Genomic DNA, 18,554 nt, shown 5'->3' with positions numbered 1-18,554 from the left:
AGAGTTGCCAGCCGTCCCCTAAAAAACGGAATTATCCCGTATTCAGAGAAAATATTACGCGTTTCGTATTGAGCTGAAAAGGAACACAGTTTGTCCCGTACTTCAGCTAGAATGAAAAAAGACACAAAGCTGGAGTTATTCTGTGTCTTTACGCTGTCAGCTGCCTCTTCTTCTCTCATTCAATCGTGAAACTGATCAATGATCAGCTGATCGGCTTTTCTCTCTGTTTGTTTATCGCCCACTTTGCGGCAGAAAGAGGAAACCGGCGGTTGTCGCGCTAAACAACAGCAGCACGTTTAAGCTTGATCAGCTGTTGTTAGAATTTATTTAATATTAATTTATAGTATCAGCTGATGTTTGCTGGAGCCACAGCTGTAAAAGCTGCTGGTCATTATGTCGGTTTGGATATCTGGTGAGAGGGAAACATAAAGATGAAACCAGGAGATGTCCTTACTGAATCATCAGAGCTGAACAGGTGAAGGAGAAACAGGTTTACCTTTTAGGTGACATGAATGAGTTGAAGGGAAGTTATGAACAGTTTCTGAGAGACAAATAACACCAGGATCCTTTTCTAAGTAGCTGACAGCTGGTAACTGTGCAGGGGCAGGTCTAGCAAAGTTTTGCCAGGGGGCCAGGCAGGGCATTAACAGGGAAAGGGGGCACAAATAAATACTTTTCTTTCTTATTCTCATTTAAAATATCTAGCTTTTATTAAATAATTATCTAAATCTTACAACCAAAGTTTTTATCTGAAGTACAACGTATCGAAATCATACATATACCAACAAGACAGTGTACATCACTGTCACAACAGCGTTTGTTTTCATTCAATACCTATAATACCTGGTGGGCCGGTTTCTAGTCAAAATGCCTGGGCCGATTTCTTGTCCCAGTCCAGCACTGTGTCTAGTTACGGGCTCTTTTAGATCCACTTGAGTCATTTTCTGGCAGGTGTTTGTAGGCTCTTCACTCAAAACGGCCTGTAGTTTATTTCTGAGGTGTGACACTTCCAGCATCATATCCTTAAAGTACTGTTGAGGTTGAACACTGACAGTGAGTACGTTTGTAGATGCACTCAGATGTGACAGTGAGGAGTAGCTTTTCAGAAAATGGAGGTGATCCTCAGTCAGTGAGAGCTGCTGCAGTTCAGTGTCTCTCCTCCTCAGCTCCCTGATCTCCTGCTCTATCTTCTCCTGAAGCTCTTTGACTCTGTTCTGTTCAGCTTTCTGCTTGGATCTGATCTTCTGCTTCACCTCAGAGCTTTTTTTCTGAATAAGACTGATCAAGTCTTTGAACATCTTCTCAGATTGCCTCAAAGCTTTATCAGCAGAAAGATTGATAGCCTTCACCTGCTCTTGAAGCACCTTCACATCTTTCTCTCTGTTCGGGAGTATCTGTTGGACACTTTGTCGATTTGTTTCAAGATCTTTCTGCTTCTCAGCTCTTTCTGCTGCAGCTGACACTGTGATGTGGTCTTTGTGTTCATCCATTAAGCAGAGATAACAGATACACTGCTGATCAGTGCGGCAGAAGATCTTCATCACCTCATCATGGAGAGGGCAGATGTTCTCCTGAAGCTTTGAAGTGGCTTTGACCAGCTTGTGTTTCTTTAGTGGAGCTACGTTGTAGTGAGGCTGGAGGTGCTGCTCACAGTAAGAGGCCATACACACCAGGCAGGACTTGGAGGCTTTCAGCTTCCTCCCAGAACAGAAATCACAGGTCACATCTTCAGGTCCAGCATAGGCATGATCAGATGAAGCAGCTGGAAGTCCTGCTTTCTTTAGGTCGTCCACTAACTCAGCAAACATGATGTTTTTCACCAGGACAGGTCTCGGTGTAAAAGTCTTCCTGCACTGGGGGCAGCTGTGTGTTACCTTCTCATCCCAATATTTTTTGATACAGCTCATGCAGTAGCTGTGCCCACACGGAATAGTGACTGGATCCTTAAGGAGATCCAGACAGATTGGACAGCTCAGTTTTTCTTGATCCAGCTGAATCACTTGCTGCGTCATGTCTCCGCACAATGACTGTAAATGTCTAAAAGATTTCCTGTTACCAGGTGCAAATATGAAATTCGAAACCAAGGTCCTTTTGAGGGAGGTCTGTGAAAGGGGAGGGTACAAAGATATTTACACTGAATGGACTTTGATTCTGATAGCAGGGCAAGAAGGGAAGGGTTGTGCGGTGAATGATTGTAGACGATCTTAGGTTTAAATTTTTTGAGTTAAGGTGAAGTAGTTGTTTCATGTGCACTCGCCTGTCTCAAAACATGAAAATATTCAACATGTTACTTGCTTTGTTCTGCCTGGAGAGTAAAGATGCTCACTCCTTTCCCAATAGTTATGTTTTTAAGTATTTTATATTACAATACAGCAAACTGAATGCAAATATATAAGTATTTTTGTAACTCATTTTTGATTTGATCTTGTATTTTCTAAAATGGTGACTTGTAAGTATGTAATTTAAACAAATACAGTTACTGTACTACTTTATTTATAAAGCACTTAAAAACAGGGCAAACCAAAGTGCTGTAAAATAATATCAAATACAAAAGACAAACAACACACACCAGAAGGTAAAAGATACGGAAACAGAAAAGAGGAGTCAAAGTTAAACAAGTACATAAAAGTGACATAAGATCACAGACATCTGACACTGGGTGGAAGGACAGGGAGTAAAAGTGTGTTTTAAAACGGTGAGTGAAGGAGCTCTTGCTTGCACAAGATAAAAATCCACCGGTGGCGTTTTGCATCAGCTGAAGGTGAGCAATGGAGACCTGGGTGAGTTGGATGAAAAGTGCACTGCAGTAGTTGAGCTTATAAAAGCATGTATGACTCTTTCAAGGTTGCGTTTGGCCAAAAGAGGCTTGATCTTTGACAGCTGCCTCAGTTGGAAAAAGCAGGATTTTACCACAGTGTTCACGTGAGAATCGAGCTTTAGAGAAGGAACTTCTCTAAAGCTCCCCCTAGGGGAGAACAACAGATGTGGAGGAGAAACTATCTACACTGACATAGAAACGTCTATCAGAGAGGTATGACAAAAAACACTGGATTGCTGAGCCAGTGATGCTAACCCACTGCTCCAGCCTGGAGATGAGGATCTCATGGTCCACAGTATCAAAAGCAGCCATAAGTCTAAAAGCATGAGAAGCACATAGTGACAAGTTGCTAAAAATATATCGTTATAAACCCTCAATTGAACGGAGTCCGTACTGTGGTGAGTTTTAAACCCAGACTGGAACACTTCCAGAATTGCATGTTCATCCAGGAAGGACTTCAGTTGGGTGTAGACAATTTTTTCCAGTAGTTTAGATTAAAAAAAAAAAAAACCCGGACATTTGGAGATGGGTCTGCTGGGATAAACAGACCAAGGGTAGGAAAGATTTCCTTAAGAAGTCAAGGAGAAACGACATCAAATGGGGAGCCTGATGGCTTCATACTGGAAACCAGCTGCTATAAAAAAAAAGAGGGAGACAGGCTCAAAGTGGTGAAAGAAAGACAAACAGGGTATTAAGATGGGCAGATCATAAGAGGATGATGAGTCAAGGGCCCTAGCACTTCCAACCTTCTCCAAAAAGAAGTGGAGAAATTTCTCTCAAACTTCGCTGGAAGCTTCTAGCTGTGAAAGTTCATGAACATTAAGATCCAAGCTGAGTGTGTTAAAAGGGACACAGGGTTTGTCAGAGTTAGAGACAATGATATCAGAGAAAAATGTTTACCTAGCAGCTTTCACACCTTTCTGATACCACCATCAACTAGAACTCAAGAGAAACCTACATTTGTCCATTTTCCACCTCCGTTCAGCTCTCCTGCACTCAAATGGCGCGGGTATTGTCATTTGACCATGGCTCTGATCTGGATTTTGATTGCCAGTTCTATATTAATTTATACTACAAAGAACATATTGTTCTTCTTCATCTTTTTATTGTGTAAATGTACATAAGTAAAAGTTAAAGGTTGCATTATCTTGCTACTTTCATACCTGCTCATCTGTTTGTGCTTTTGCTTTTACCTGAAAAATTGTGAGAAAACTGGATAGCAATATACTATTCACACACACGTCAGCAGATCAAGAAAATAAGTGTTCCTCTGCCCTCTGTAACCACTCTCCTTTCAACCTTTAATCAGCCTTCTCTGTTATCCTCCCAGCACATGATTTAAACAGTCAAAAGAAATGATTTACACGTTGGATAATATAACCATTACTGCATGGTTATGCATTTTATGACAGAGCTATGATTTGTTTCATGTCTGATTTGAGCAGAAATCCTTCAGCTTTGAGTTTATGTATCAAAGCCAGGGAGGAGAAATTGTTGGGAAGCTAAATATCAGCATTTCACTGTGTATGTAAGCAAAAATAAGAAATCTTGAAATCTTGATGATGATCTTTTCACTCATTATGTGTTTATACATTACTCAGCATTTAACTATGGGATCACATTAATCTCTGGCTCTCTTCCACAGCGTGTCTTTTGTACTGTCTTTCTCCCTTCACCTCCAGTTGGTCGCAGCAGATGGCCGCCCTTCCACGAGCCTGCCTCTGCTGGAAGTTTCTTCCTGTTAAAAGGGAGTTTTTCCTTCCCACTGTCACCAAACTGCTTGCTCATAGGGTGCCATCTGTTGTTTGGGCTTTCTCTGTTTTCTCTGTGTTATTGTAGGGTATAATGCACCTTGAGGCAAATGTTGTTATGATTTTGTGCTATATATAAAAACTGAAATGAATTAAAATGGAATTGAATTTAAAAAACTGTTTTCCCTAAAAAAAAATTTATATTTATAAAATAATTCTCATGAAAATTTTTATACATTAAAACTGCTAAAGATTTGATTTCTCCGGGATAAAAATAACTATATATATCAGTGATTTCTCTTGTACATGATTTTGTTATATAACAAACTTTATTGGCTAAATATTGCTGACTTTACTCTATGATAATTACATCAAACAAAAAGACAAGAACAACTCCACTGTCAGTTCAAACAAATCAATATATTTTATACATAACAGTTTATTCTCTTCAAATACAGCAATGGGTTTTTATGATAAATCACAGAAATTGGTATTTCTCATGTAATATGTATGTTGAGAAGGTGCAGTAAATACATTTTCCTGCTGCTGTCACAAAAAACGTTTACTGTTACATTTAAATCGATATCTTGTTAACAAAAGAAATTATTTATTTGAAAGAAACAACAGCTGTTTGCCAACAGAAACAAAGATGAAATCTAAAAAGTTTGATCTTTAATAGATGCAGTGTAGACAAACACACTCTAACAACTGCATGGCAGTATACAGAGATTAAAATCTCACAATTTACGTCTCCTGTCTATTTGAACTCACACAACTGAACAGTGTGTCCAGCACTTTGCGGAAGCCAAAGCCATGGTGTGTTTCACCAGGACAGGCCTCAGTGTGAAAATCTGCCTGCACTGAGGGCAGCTGTGTGTTTCCCTCTCATCCCAGTAGTTTTGATACAGCTCATGCAGTAGCTGTGCCCACAGGGAATAGTGACCTGATCCTTAAGGAGATCCAGACAAATAACAGCTCAGGTTTTTTTTGATCCAGCTGAGTCATTTGCTGCTCCATGTCTAATCACAATGACTGTAAAAGTCTGAAAGATTTTCTTTCTACGTAATGAAAGGGGAAAATGTAAATATATCTACACTGAATGGACTTTGATGGACTTTGGACTTTTACAGAGTCACAATGGATGGGTGGTTTGACGGAGGGTGTGTTTGTGTGTTTCACGATGATAGATAATCCCTAGTGTTTGTGTTAGAGTTACCACAAAGTAGTTACATTTGGTTCACACCTGTTTTAGAGTAAAGGTGCTCAATCCTCTCTTGTGATTTACATTTTCAATCTTTTGTAGCTCAAAATACACTAAACACTCGGCCTCGGTAGTGTTTACTACTCAGAGCTTTGGTCCTGACACTAATAGTGTTGTAAAAGTACAGCATATAAGAACACTGCTAACTGGACAGAGTACAGTGTAATAATAAAAAGAAGATTTTGTTTCTTTCTTTTCCTCTTTCTTCCTTTTTTACGTTTTGTGTGTCAAAAAAACAAAGAAAACAAAATGAAAAACAAAAAGAAAATAAACGTAATAAATATGACATAATGTGCCATTCACTCTGACATCAGTGTTACTGCCCTGGCACCACTGTTCTTTCTATCACTGACCAGCCTCAACTTGTCATGGCCCCTGGGTTTTTGTCCCAGTGTTCCTTATTCTTTGTTATTTAGATTCTGGGGTGAGTTGGTAGTCTTCATTCATTCAGTTGTAGCTACATTTTGATTCCTGTGTTTTGAGTTATATGGAGTCTGGTTTATTTTTTAATTATTTTGTTTGTGTTTTAGAGTAGTATTTTTAGAGCTAGCCACACAGCTATGGTTAGAATAATATAAACAAAGTGAAGCTGGAGGATGAATGCTGAGCATTAAAACATTAAAACACAACAGCCGTAACAAACGCAGAGTAGTTTGGACCCGGAAGCAGGGTTCACACGTCATCACTTAACAACCTGACTGGAGCCTAAAACTAAGGGTGGATTCAGGGTCACCTAATCCAGCCCTAACTATAAGCTTTTCAAAAAGAAAAGTCTAATCTTAAAAGTAGACAGCTTCATATTGTAAGGTAGATCCTACAATAAAACATACAGAGAAAAACCCAACAATCATGTGACCCCCTATGAGGAAGCACTTTGGCAACAGTGGGAAGGAAAAACTCCCTTTTAACAGAAGGAAAAACTCCGGCAGAACCAGGCTCAGGGAGGGGCGGCCATCTGCTGCGACCGGTTGGGGTGAGAGAAGGAAGACAGGATAAAAGACAAGACTTTCCAGAGCAACGATTGGGAGTAAGAGCCAAGAGTTCAGTTGTAAATCCAGGAAGTTAATGGGAGACAGAGGAGGGAGCTGATTGGAAGTTTTGGTACTTAGATATCATCCCCTATCATCAGCAAAGCAGTAGAAGCTTAGCGCATGATGATGATGATTTGATAATGGGAATCATGTAAATCAGGGGTGGGCAATTCCAGACCCCGAGGGCCGGTGTCCCTGCAGGTTTTACATGTGTCCTTGAACCAACACAGCTGATTTAAATGGCTAAATTAGCTCCTCAACATGTCCTGATGTTCTCCAGAGGCCTGGTAATGAACTAATCATGTGATTCAGGTGTGTTGACCCAAGGTGAGATCTAAAACCTGCAGGGACACCGGCCCTCGGGGCCTGGAATTGCCCACCCTTGATGTAAATGGTGAAAATAGTAGAGGAGGAACACGAGCCTCTTTAGGTGACATAATGTTTCTTGTCAGGAAAGTATAACTGAAACTAGGAGAGTGCTACACCACTGAGGCCACTGTATTTAGATAAACAGTTAAGGAGGATGTAATAAGCCCAGGAGAGTGAGGATACTTATATGGTCAGAGTCTGCAGCAGTGAGGAGGTAGTTTGTGTTTTTGATGAGAGCAGTTTCAGTTTTGTGGTGTGATCTGAACACAGATTGAAAATTTAAAAAATGTGACATGTGTTGCCAGGATTTAACCAATGAATGAAAAGTTTGAAGTTGAAAAGTTACTACTAAGTCTTTAAGGTCCAAATTCATGCCAATGATGACTTCAGGTCAGTTCAGTTAAATTCAGTTTTATTTGTATTTGCTTCACTCACTATGAACAAGCACTTGGCAACAGCGGGAAGATAAACAGTGAGTAACAGTTTCCAGTGTAAACAATTCGATTACAATTCTGTTTTCATCTGAAACACTTTCAGTTTCACACCAATCTGAGTACTCCCTTTCCTAGATGGAAGCTCCTCCCTGTTTACAGACTGTTTACCTCAAACATTAAGCGTACCCTCTTCTTTTACAGAGTCATGTGATAAGATGCAAAACAGAAAATTTCCATACGCTTCAGATCAGTGTCTCGGCATTAAGAGACGAAAACAGCTTTTATCTGGAAACGAAAAGTGAGACGTCAATTGAATGAGGAGAAAAGGCGCAGCAAGTAATTCAGCTGCATCAAGAAAAACTGAGCTGTTTCATCTGTCTGCAACTTGTAAAGGAGCCAGTCACTATTCCCCGTGGGCACATCTACTGCATGAGCTGTATTAAAAACTACTGTAAAAACTAACTGACTGCCATTATTCATATGTGGTGTGTGTGGCAAAATGAGCAAGACAAAGTACAAATATATTTAAAGGTCCTTTATTATTCTTTATAATTGTTCTGAACAAATTGAATTCTTAAAAAACAAACAATTAAAACCTCTAATCGAGTCCATCAACAGCTGTAGTGACTTGTTTTCTTGTTTAAATCAGAATACAAAAGTCACATTAACTAGAAGAAAACTCACAGATAGAAAATACAGACAATACTAATTTCTAGTACATTGGATTGCAAACTCACAAATGCACAGCTGAAATGATCCAAACAGTCCTATATCAAAATACAAAAGAAAGAACAAAAAAGAATTCATCATTTTCAGTCATAGAACAATAAAACATGAAATAACCCCATAATATACATTGGAAATAAGTAAGGAAAACCAATGGGCTTCAACCCTACCAACCAGCCTGCAAGTATTGCACAAAGTCTCGAAACACCTACAAATACATCTTAATCAAAAACATGAAAATTTAGGTTTCACACCAATCTGATGACTCACTCTCCTGGAATGAAGCACACCTTTCTAAGCCCCTCTCTGTTTACACACTGTTTACCTCAGACGTTAGGCACACCCTCTCTTATCACAGTCATGTGATAAGTGGAAAAACAGGAAATTTCCACACTCAGTGTCTCTATATAAAAGAGACAAGAACAGTTTTTATCTGGGGAGATGTTATTTACATTGAGGAGACATGGCACAGCGAATGATTCAGCTGGATCAAGACAAACTGAGCTGTTCCATCTGTCTGCAACTTTTAAAGCATCCAGTCACTATTCCCTGTGGGCACAGCTACTGCATGGACTGTATCAAAAACTACTGGGATGAGAAGGAAAAACACAGCTGCCCTCAGTGCAGAGAGATTTTCACACCGCGGCCTGTTCTGGTGAAGAACACCATGTTAGCTGAGTTAGTAGAGGATCTAAAGAAAGCAGAACATTTGACAGCTTCACCTGATCATGCCTATCCTGGACCTGGAGATGTGGCCTGTGATTTCTGTTCTGGGAGGAAGCGGAAAGCCTCCGAGTCCTGCCTGGTGTGTATGGCCTCTAACTGTGAGCATCACCTCCAGCCTCACTACAGTGTATCTCCACCAAAGAAACACAAGCTCATCAAAGCCACTTCAAAGCTTCAGGAGAACATCTGCCCTCGCCACGATGAGGAGATGAAGATCTTCTGCCTCAGTGATCAGCGGTGTATCTGTTGTCTCTGCTTAATGGATGAACACAAAGACCATGTCACAGTGTCAGCTGCAGCAGAAAGAGCTGAGAAGCAGAAAAGGCTTGGAAGAAATCGACAAAAATTTCTTCAAAGAATTCAGGAAAGAGAGAAAGATGTGAAGATGCTTCATCGAAGAGGGGAGGCTATCAATCTTTCTGCTGATAAAGCTTTCAGAGAATGTGATAAGGCTTTCAAAGATTTGATCAGTCTCATTGAGAAAAAAAGCTTTGAAGGGAAGCAGAAGATCAGATCCAAACAAAAAGCTGAACAGAACAGAGTCAAAGAGCTTCAGGAGAAGATAGAGCAGGAGATCAGAGATCTGAGGAGGAGAGACACTGAACTGCAGCAGCTCTCACTGACAGGTGATCATCTCCGTTTTCTGAAAAACTACTCCTCACTGTCACATCTGAGTGCATCTACAAACGTACCCACCTACAACAATGTTACTCTGCAGTACTTTGAGGATGTGGCTGCATCTGTGTCACGGACCAGAGATAAAGTGAAGGCTCTTCTCAGTGATGAAATGCCCAAAATCTCAGTTGGAACGACCAAAGCAGATATTTTACTGCCTCAAGGAGAGCCCAAAACCAGAGACGAATTTTTGAAATATTCTTGTCAGATCACTCTCGATCCAAATACAGCACACACACTGTTGTCACTGAGTGACAGCAACAGAAAAGTGACACTGATGAGTAGAAACCAGTCATATCCAAGTCATCCAGACAAATTCCTTGAATGGTGGCAGGTCCTGAGCAGAGAGGGTCTGACTGGACACTGTTACTGGGAGGTGAAGTGCAACGGGACTGTTGGAGTAGCTGCTGCATACAAGGATATCGGCCGTAGAGGGACCAGAGAGGAATGTGGATTTGGATTGAATGACAAATCCTGGTCATTAACAGTTTCAGGCAGCGGCTATGAATTCAAACACAACAACATTCCCACTCCCATCTCAGGTCCTCTGTCCTCCAGAATAGGAGTATATTTGGATCACAGGGCAGGAACTCTTTCTTTCTACAGCATCACTGAGACCATGAATCTCCTCCACAGAGTCCAGACCAGGTTCACTCAGTCTCTCTATGTTGGACTGTGGCTTCCACAAAGTGCTGGACACACTGCTGAGGTGTGTGAGCTCAAGAAGAGAATAAACATAAAATAGTGAAATTTGATGCCATGTGCTACTTGTTGAGATGTGTTTATCTATCCTGCACCTGTTAGAGATGAACCTTTATCGATATGAGAATAACATTTAATTTCTTTGATTGTCTTGTTTTCAATAGCCATTTTTGTGTAAAATGGTTTATTTGGCAAAACAATATTCATTTCCTATATAGTTTATATTTAACCAGTGTTTTGTTGTAACATTTGCGGAAAAAACTCACATAAATATAAATTCATATGAAAATAACTTCAGTGTATTTAAAATTACAGAAAAAAATAATTATGTATCAGATAAGTTGGAATCAGGGTTAATATGGTGTTTGCATTTTTAATGTACTTTTGATTTCTATACTTAAGTTGGTGGATTGTAAAATGTTTAATTTCAGTTATGTTTTCATGAACTTTTTTTTTTTTTACTTACTGCTGTTTGTGAAATAAAGTGAGCAATGTACACTAAAGTTTCCTGTTCCAAGAAATAAAATATCACTAACATGATGGATGTAAACTTTTGTAAAGAGACATTTAAAATAGAGCATTCAATAATGTCAAATGATGAAATTAAAAAAAGTGTAACATTAAAAACATACATAGCTCTACAACACTAATTTAAGTAGGAGGATGTGGATGTTAAAGTTGAATTGGAAAGAAATTTAAATACAACAGACGAAAAACGTTTTCATAATAAGGCAAAATTTAAAGCAGGAAGAAACCTATCAAAGTGGAAAATAAAAATAAGATATTTCAATGTACCCGTTATTATTTAGTAATTCATGTAAATTTTGCTGTAGGGGCTTTGGATTGATTAAGGATTTTACACACATATTTTGGGATTTTTCAAGGTTACTTCATTTCATAAAAGATTTTCAAAAAGGGATTTAACAGATTTCTGGAACTGATGATCATTTAGATCCATTACTCTATATTAGCTGTATGTCTGTATGATATATCAGATGGAAAACTAATATATTTGTCCAGAATTCTGCTCCATATTGAAAATATGGAGAGTTGCCTACTTAGGTAGGCTGATTCTTTTTTTCCATAATGCTCAGTTGGTATTACAGGGCCCAAAGCATGCCAAGAACATAATCACCACACCATTACATCATCGGCACTCTGAACCGTTGATAAAAGGCAGGACTGAGTCATACTTTCATGTTGTTGTATCTGTTATCAGTAACTCCCTGCAGGCAAGTAAAGAGCTACCCAAGAGTGTGAAACTGCAGCACCTGCAAAGCAGATCTTCTCGTGGAGTGATGGCCAGATGAATTAAACCTTAAAGCTCTCCATCCACGTGGTTAGAAAGAAAATGATGAATTTCTTCAGGCTTTGAGCCCTTCTGCTGGAGGGTTCTTCCTATTAAAAAGATGTTTTTCCTTCCCACTGTTGCCAAACCACTTGCTCATAGGGGGTCTTCTGATTGTTGAGGGTTTCTCTGTTTTCTCCATCTTACAGCAGGGTCTTGCCTTAAAATATAAAGTGCCATGAGGCAACTGTTGTTATTTGGCGTTATATAAATAAAAGTGTAAAGATCTTGGAGGACTGCACAGCAGCATGTCTTGCGTGGGCAAAACCCAATGTTATGTTTTTTTATTTGTTATATTTGTAAATGAAAAAAGATATCTTATAAAAGTTACTTTCAGTTTCACACCAATCTGACTGCTCCCTTTCCTGGAATTAAGCACACTCGTCTAAGTCCCTCTCTGTTTACAGACTGTTCACCTCAGGCGTTAGGCACACCCTCTCTTATCACAGTCATGTAACAAGTGGAAAAACAGGAAATATCCATAAGCTCCTGATCAAATAATTAACAAAAATATTTGTTTTTTTCTCTTTTCCTCTTTCTTCCTTTTTTGTGTTTTGTGTGTCAAACAAAGAAAATGAAAAACGAAAAGTTGATAAACTTAAGTGTGGAATAATGTGCCCTTCACTCTGACACCAGCAGATTTTTTTTCCAATGCTACTGCCCTCTAGCACCACTGTTTTTTCTATCATTGACAGGCCTGAACTTGTCATTGCCCCTGTGTTTTTGTCTCACAGTTTTGTTTTGTTTATTATTATTCTTTGTTATTTAGTTTCTGGGATGAGTTGGTAGTTTTGATTCAGCTGTAGCTATATATATTGATTCCTGTGTTTTGAGTTTTCTGGAGTCTGGATTATTTTTTTTTTGATTATTTTGTTTGTGTTTTAGAGTAGTATTTACAGAGTTTGCATTATTTTTTTTTCAGTTTTGGCAATGTTCTGTCCTTCCCCATTCTGTGTTAATCTTTATTCTAGCAGTAGGATTTTATCTTTTCATTTTATTTTTTTAATAAACATTTTCTAAGTTGAGTTCTTTTTAGGTTGTATTTTGAGCTTGGATTCCTGTTTTGATTTTCATCCCACTATGAGCTATTTATTTAATTCTATCGTTGTTTAGGCAAACTACCGAAGCGAGTTTAATAACTGCTAAGTTTTAAATACAGTAGTGGTGCAGAAACAGAAAAGGAGTCAAAGAGAGAAGAAGAAATGCTCAGTGCATCATGGGAAACCTTCCTAATTTTAAGGTGTGAAGAAATATGACATGAAGGGTCCCTACACAAGTATAATTCATTTGTAGTTGTTTGCGTTTTATAATGAGGAATGTGTGGCTGTCTACGCCTGTGGTGGATGCGTCCCTACTGAAACCCAGTTATGATTTCTAGAAAGAAAAGCACTTTAAAAAACAGTTTTAATTGTTATTGGGATAACAAAGCATCTTTTAACCATAATACATTTACCTAAACAGAGATGTGAAAGTTGCTTTCTAATAAGGAATTAGGCCTATATTTGTTATTTACATGTTAAACGCTTGACCTGTAATCTGTATATTCTGTATCTTTCAAGACAGACTTAAAAGAACTTTTCAGCATTAGTGATGACTCACATCAACTGTTAAGCTTATTCTAAACTTGTTTTGGCTCCAGTCTATTCTGATCCATTCCCAGTATTTAAAAATTATATAATGGACACTAAATGTACTAAAATGTTTATTTTTTGACAATTACAAGTCCATTTTTCCTATATATTTGAGTCAATTTAATATTTCTCTATAAAGGCATAAAGGGATCAGTGTTGAACGTTACTAATATTTAGTATTGCTAATTGTATTCCTAGTGAATTGTTGAGTGAGTAACAGTTTCCAATGTATACATACAATTACAATTCTGTTTTCATCTAAAACACTTTCAGTTTCACACCAATACTCCCTTTCCTGGAACGAAGCACAGCTTTTTAAGCTCCTCCCTGTTTATAGAGTATTCACTTCAGACTTTAGTGATCTGCCGGTCATGTGATAAGATGCAAAACAGAACATTTCCATCTGCTCAGGTGAGTGTCTCTGCATGAAACAGCTTTTATCTGGAAACAGAAAGTAAGATGTTATTTGAGGGGAGAAGAAATGGCGCAGCAAGTAATTGAGCTGTATCAAGGCAAACTCATTCCCTCCCCTTTCACTCAGCAGCCAGTTAAAATATGGATCTAAACACCATGTGATCAAATGCGAGCCCTGAAAACACCACACACCACGGATCAGTGTCTCAGTGTCAGAAGGCATTGAATGGAGCTTTTCTCCAGTAAGGGAAAGTGAAACTTAATTTATCTGGAAGAGAAATGGCGCATCAACTGATTCCGCTGGATCAAGAAAAATTGAGCTGTTCTATCTGTCTGAAACTTCTAAAGAATCCAGTCACTATTCCATGTGGGCACAGCTACTGCATGACCTGTATCAAAAACTGCTGGAATGAGAAGGAAACCCACAGCTGTCCTCAGTGCAGGAAGACTTTCACACCACGGCTTGTCCTGGTGAAAAACACCATTTTATGTGAGCTAGTGGAAGACGTAAAGAAAGCAGGACTTCCAGCTACTTCATCTGATCATGCCTATGCTGGACCTGGAGATGTGGCCTGTGATTTCTGTTCTGGGAGGAAGCGGAAAGCCTCCAAGTCCTGCCTGATGTGTAGAGCTTCTTATTGTGAGCATCACCTTCAGCCTCACTACAACGTAGCTCCATTAAAGAAACACAAGCTCATCAATGATGCTTCAAAGCTTCAGGACAACTTCTGCCCTCGCCATGATAAGGTGATGGAGATCTTCTGCCGCACTGATCAGCAGTGTGTCTGTTATCTCTGCTCAATGGATGAACACAAAGACCATGTCACAGTGTCAGCTGCAACAGAAAGAGCTGAGAAACAGAAAGATCTTGAAACAAATCGAAAAAGTGTCCAACAGACAATCCCGAACAGAGAGAAAGATGTGAAGGTGCTTCAAGAGCAGGTGAAGGCTATCAATCTTTCTGCTGATAAAGCTTTGAGGCAATCTGAGAAGATGTTCAAAGACTTGATCAATCTAATTGAGAAAAAAAGCTCTGAGGTGAAGCAGCAGATCAGATCCAAGCAAAAATTTGAACAGAACAGAGTCAAAGAGCTTCAGGAGAAAATAGAGCAGGAGATCAGAGATCTGAGGAGGAGAGACACTGAACTGCAGCAGCTCTCACTGACTGAGGATCACCTCCATTTTCTGAAAAGCTACTCCTCACTGTCACATCTGAGTGCATCTACAAACATACCCACCTACAACAATCTTACTCTGCAGTACTTTGAGGATGTGACTGCATCTGTGTCACAGACCAGAGATAAAGTGAAGGCTCTTCTCAGTGATGAGTGGCCAAAAATCTCAGTTGGAACGACCAAAGCAGATATTTTACTGCCTCAAGGAGAATCCAAAACCAGAGACGAATTTTTGAAATATTCTTGTCAGATCACTCTCGATCCAAATACAGCACACACACTGTTGTCACTGAGTGACAGCAACAGAAAAGTGACACTGATGAGTAGAAACCAGTCATATCCAAGTCATCCAGACAAATTCTTTGATTGCTGGCAGGTCCTGAGCAGAGAGGGTCTGACTGGACACTGTTACTGGGAGGTGAAGTGCAACGGGACTGTTGGAGTAGCTGTTGCATACAAGGATATCGGCCGTAGAGGGACCAGAGAGGAATGTGGATTTGGATTGAATGACAAATCCTGGTCATTAACAGTTTCAGGCAGCGGTTATGAATTCAAACACAACAACATTCCCAGTCCCATCCCAGGCCCTCTGTCCTCCAGAATAGGAGTATATTTGGATCACAGGGCAGGAACTCTTTCTTTCTACAGCATCACTGAGACCATGAATCTCCTCCACAGAGTCCAGACCAGGTTCACTCAGTCTCTCTATGTTGGACTGTGGCTTCCACAAAGTGCTGGACACACTGCTGAGGTGTGTGAGCTCAAGAAGAGAATAAACATAAAATAGTGAAATTTGATGCCATGTGCTACTTGTTGAGATGTGTTTATCTATCCTGCACCTGTTAGAGATGAATCTATGTATCAGATAAGTTGGAATCAGGGTTATTTTGGTGTTTGCATTTTTAATGTACTTTTTATTTCTATGCTGTTTATTTGGCAAAACAATAATCATTTCTTATATAGTTTATATTTAACCACTGTTTTGTTGTAACATTAGCAGAATAAACTCACATAAATGTAAATTCATATGAAAATAACTTCATTGTATTTAAAAATACAGAAAAAAGTAATTATATATCAGATGTGTTTGATTCAGGGTTATTATGGTGTCTGCATTTTTAATGTACTTTTCATTTTTATATTTAAGTTGGTGGAAAATGATTGTAAAATGTTTAATTTCAGTTATGTTTTCATGAACTTTTTTTTTTATTTACTGCTGTTTGTGAAATAAAGTGAGCAATGTACACTAAAGTTTCCTGTTTCAAGAAATAAAATATCACTAACATGATGGATGGAAACTTTTGTAAAGAGACATTTAAAGTGGAGCATTCAATAATTTCAAATAATGATGAAATTTAAGAAAGTAGAACCTTAAAAACATACATACTGTAGGTCTACACTAATTTAAGTGGGAAAATATGGATGTAAAAGTTGAATTGGAAAGAAATTTAAATATAAGAGAAAAAAAGTTTTCATAATAAGAAAAGCAGGAAGTAAACTAGCAAAGTGGAAAATGAAAATGAGATATTTTAATGTACGGATCATTATTTTAAGATGTAGTAATTCATGTAAATTTTGCTGTAGTGGCTTTGGATTGATCGAGGATTTTACAGATATAACAGATTTTTGGAACTGATGATCATTTAGATCCATTACCAGCAATATGTCTGTTTGATGTACCAGATGGAAAACTGATATATTTGTTAAGAATTCTTCTCCATATTGACAATATGGCGAGTTGCCTACTTAGGTAGGTTGAGGGGTTTAAATATTACAGGGCCCAAAGTGTGCCAAGAACATATTCACCACACCATTACATCATTGGCACTCTGAAGTTGAAAAAAGCTAGGCTTGAGTCATACTTTCATGTTGTTGTATCTATTATCAGTAGCTCCCTGCAGGCAGGCAAAGAGTGTAAAACTGCAACACCTCCAAAGCAGGTCGACTCATGGAGCGATGCCCAGATGAAGCCGAATGAAACCTTAAAGCTACTTTTGTAAAATAAAAAAAATGATATCTTGTAAAAGTAACTTTCAGTTTCACAGCACTCCCTTTCCTGGAATTAAGCACACCTGTCTAAGCCTCCCTCTGTTTACAGACTCTTTACCCCAGACATTAGGCACACCCTCTCTTATCACAGTCATATGATAAGTTGCAAAACAGGAAATTTCCATATACTTCAGATCAAATAATTAACAAAAAGATTTAATTTCTTTAACTTTTCCCTTCCTTTTTTTGTGTGTTTTATGTGTCAAACATAGAAAATGAAAAAAACACCTTAATAATGTGGAATAATGCACTTTTTTTCAGTGCTACTGCTCTTTAGCACCACTGTTCTTTCTCTCTGTAACAGGGCAGCCCTTAGCAGCTGGAATCACAGTGAGATGGATCAAGGCAAGAGCAGGGGACAAGTAGTATTTGTTTGTCATACAGCTCTCCTTACAAAAAATTCACTCCCCATCTAATGACAACTGGCAGCCTTAAATACCTTCAGCTGTCACAGACTAAAGCATTATTCCACACACAGGTAAATTCTTAAATCCCAACCTTCCACCCCAGTATACAACACATCAACTTGAATAAATACATGTATAAATACATTTCACATTTTCATATTAATAAATATTTTACACTTTAATCTTACACCAAACATTATTATAAAACCCCAAAACCCAAGCACAAAAGATTCCCCACACTCTCTTAACCCATGGTCTCTCCCGGAACCTTTAAATGGTGTCTGCACCCGCAGGGAAACATTTGCCCAAACACCTTGGAGAGTACACAGGAGAGAAAGGTGAGTAATCACATCTTACAATCATTTCTTTGCACCCCGTTTAATTCTAGACCTGCACACACACATTTGCATTAATTCTCCTTACTGGTAAACCTTATTTCCTCTCAATCACAACCTTTTCCTTTTCACAGACAACCACCACAATCTTTAATGAGGAGCAGCTGTGCAGGACCTGAAACAAGGCTACCAAATGATTTTATACAGATTATAATATAAATAATAGAAAGGGAGTCCTCTTCCTTACACTTTCATTGACCACCCTGACCTTTCCATGGCCCCTGGGTTTTTGTCTCAGAATTTTGGCTTATTTTGATGTTTATGGTTCATGTTTAAGTCCTTTAGGTTATCGAAGTTAATTTCTACTTTGCCTAAGTTGCCATTAGTTTGTTTTTCATATTCCCCTTCTGTCTTCTACCCCTGTTTGAGTTTCCCTCGCCCTTTGTTTTATGTTTGCGTGTCTTATGTTAAGTTTATATCTGTATTCCATTCTGCTTCCTGTTTTACTGTGAAAGTCTCTGTCCTGCATGCAGTGTATCTAGTTTTTCTTCCCCTTGTCTCTTTAGGTCTGATTTGTCCCAGCTGTGTTTCCACCTGTTCCCCATCCTCTCATTATATTTCTGTGTACTTGAGTCCTCTGCCCTCTTTTTTTCAGTGTCAGGTCGTCTGTGGTCTTTTGTGCATTGTCTCCATGGTCCAGGT

The 18,554-nt window shown here is 38.8% G+C and overlaps 3 protein-coding genes across 3 annotated transcripts; 2 read left to right on the top strand and 1 right to left on the bottom strand.

Moving 5' to 3' along the window:
- Positions 1-827: 827 nt before the first annotated feature.
- Positions 828-2,012, bottom strand: LOC134637888 (E3 ubiquitin/ISG15 ligase TRIM25-like). Its single transcript, XM_063488439.2, has one exon. The coding sequence runs from the start codon at positions 2,010-2,012 to the stop codon at positions 828-830; it is 1,185 nt and encodes a 394-aa protein (XP_063344509.2).
- Positions 2,013-8,853: 6,841 nt separating this feature from the next.
- LOC134637886 (tripartite motif-containing protein 16-like) lies at positions 8,854-10,536 on the top strand. Its single transcript, XM_063488437.1, has one exon. It carries the CDS (start codon positions 8,854-8,856, stop codon positions 10,534-10,536), a length of 1,683 nt encoding a protein of 560 aa, XP_063344507.1.
- Positions 10,537-14,165: 3,629 nt separating this feature from the next.
- LOC134637885 (tripartite motif-containing protein 16-like) lies at positions 14,166-15,848 on the top strand. Its single transcript, XM_063488436.1, has one exon. It carries the CDS (start codon positions 14,166-14,168, stop codon positions 15,846-15,848), a length of 1,683 nt encoding a protein of 560 aa, XP_063344506.1.
- The last annotated feature ends 2,706 nt before the right edge of the window (positions 15,849-18,554 follow it).

Source organism: Pelmatolapia mariae, linkage group LG10_11 (genome assembly GCF_036321145.2).
Source record: "Pelmatolapia mariae isolate MD_Pm_ZW linkage group LG10_11, Pm_UMD_F_2, whole genome shotgun sequence".
NCBI lineage: Eukaryota > Metazoa > Chordata > Actinopteri > Cichliformes > Cichlidae > Pelmatolapia > Pelmatolapia mariae.
This window is presented reverse-complemented; position numbering and strand designations above follow the sequence as displayed.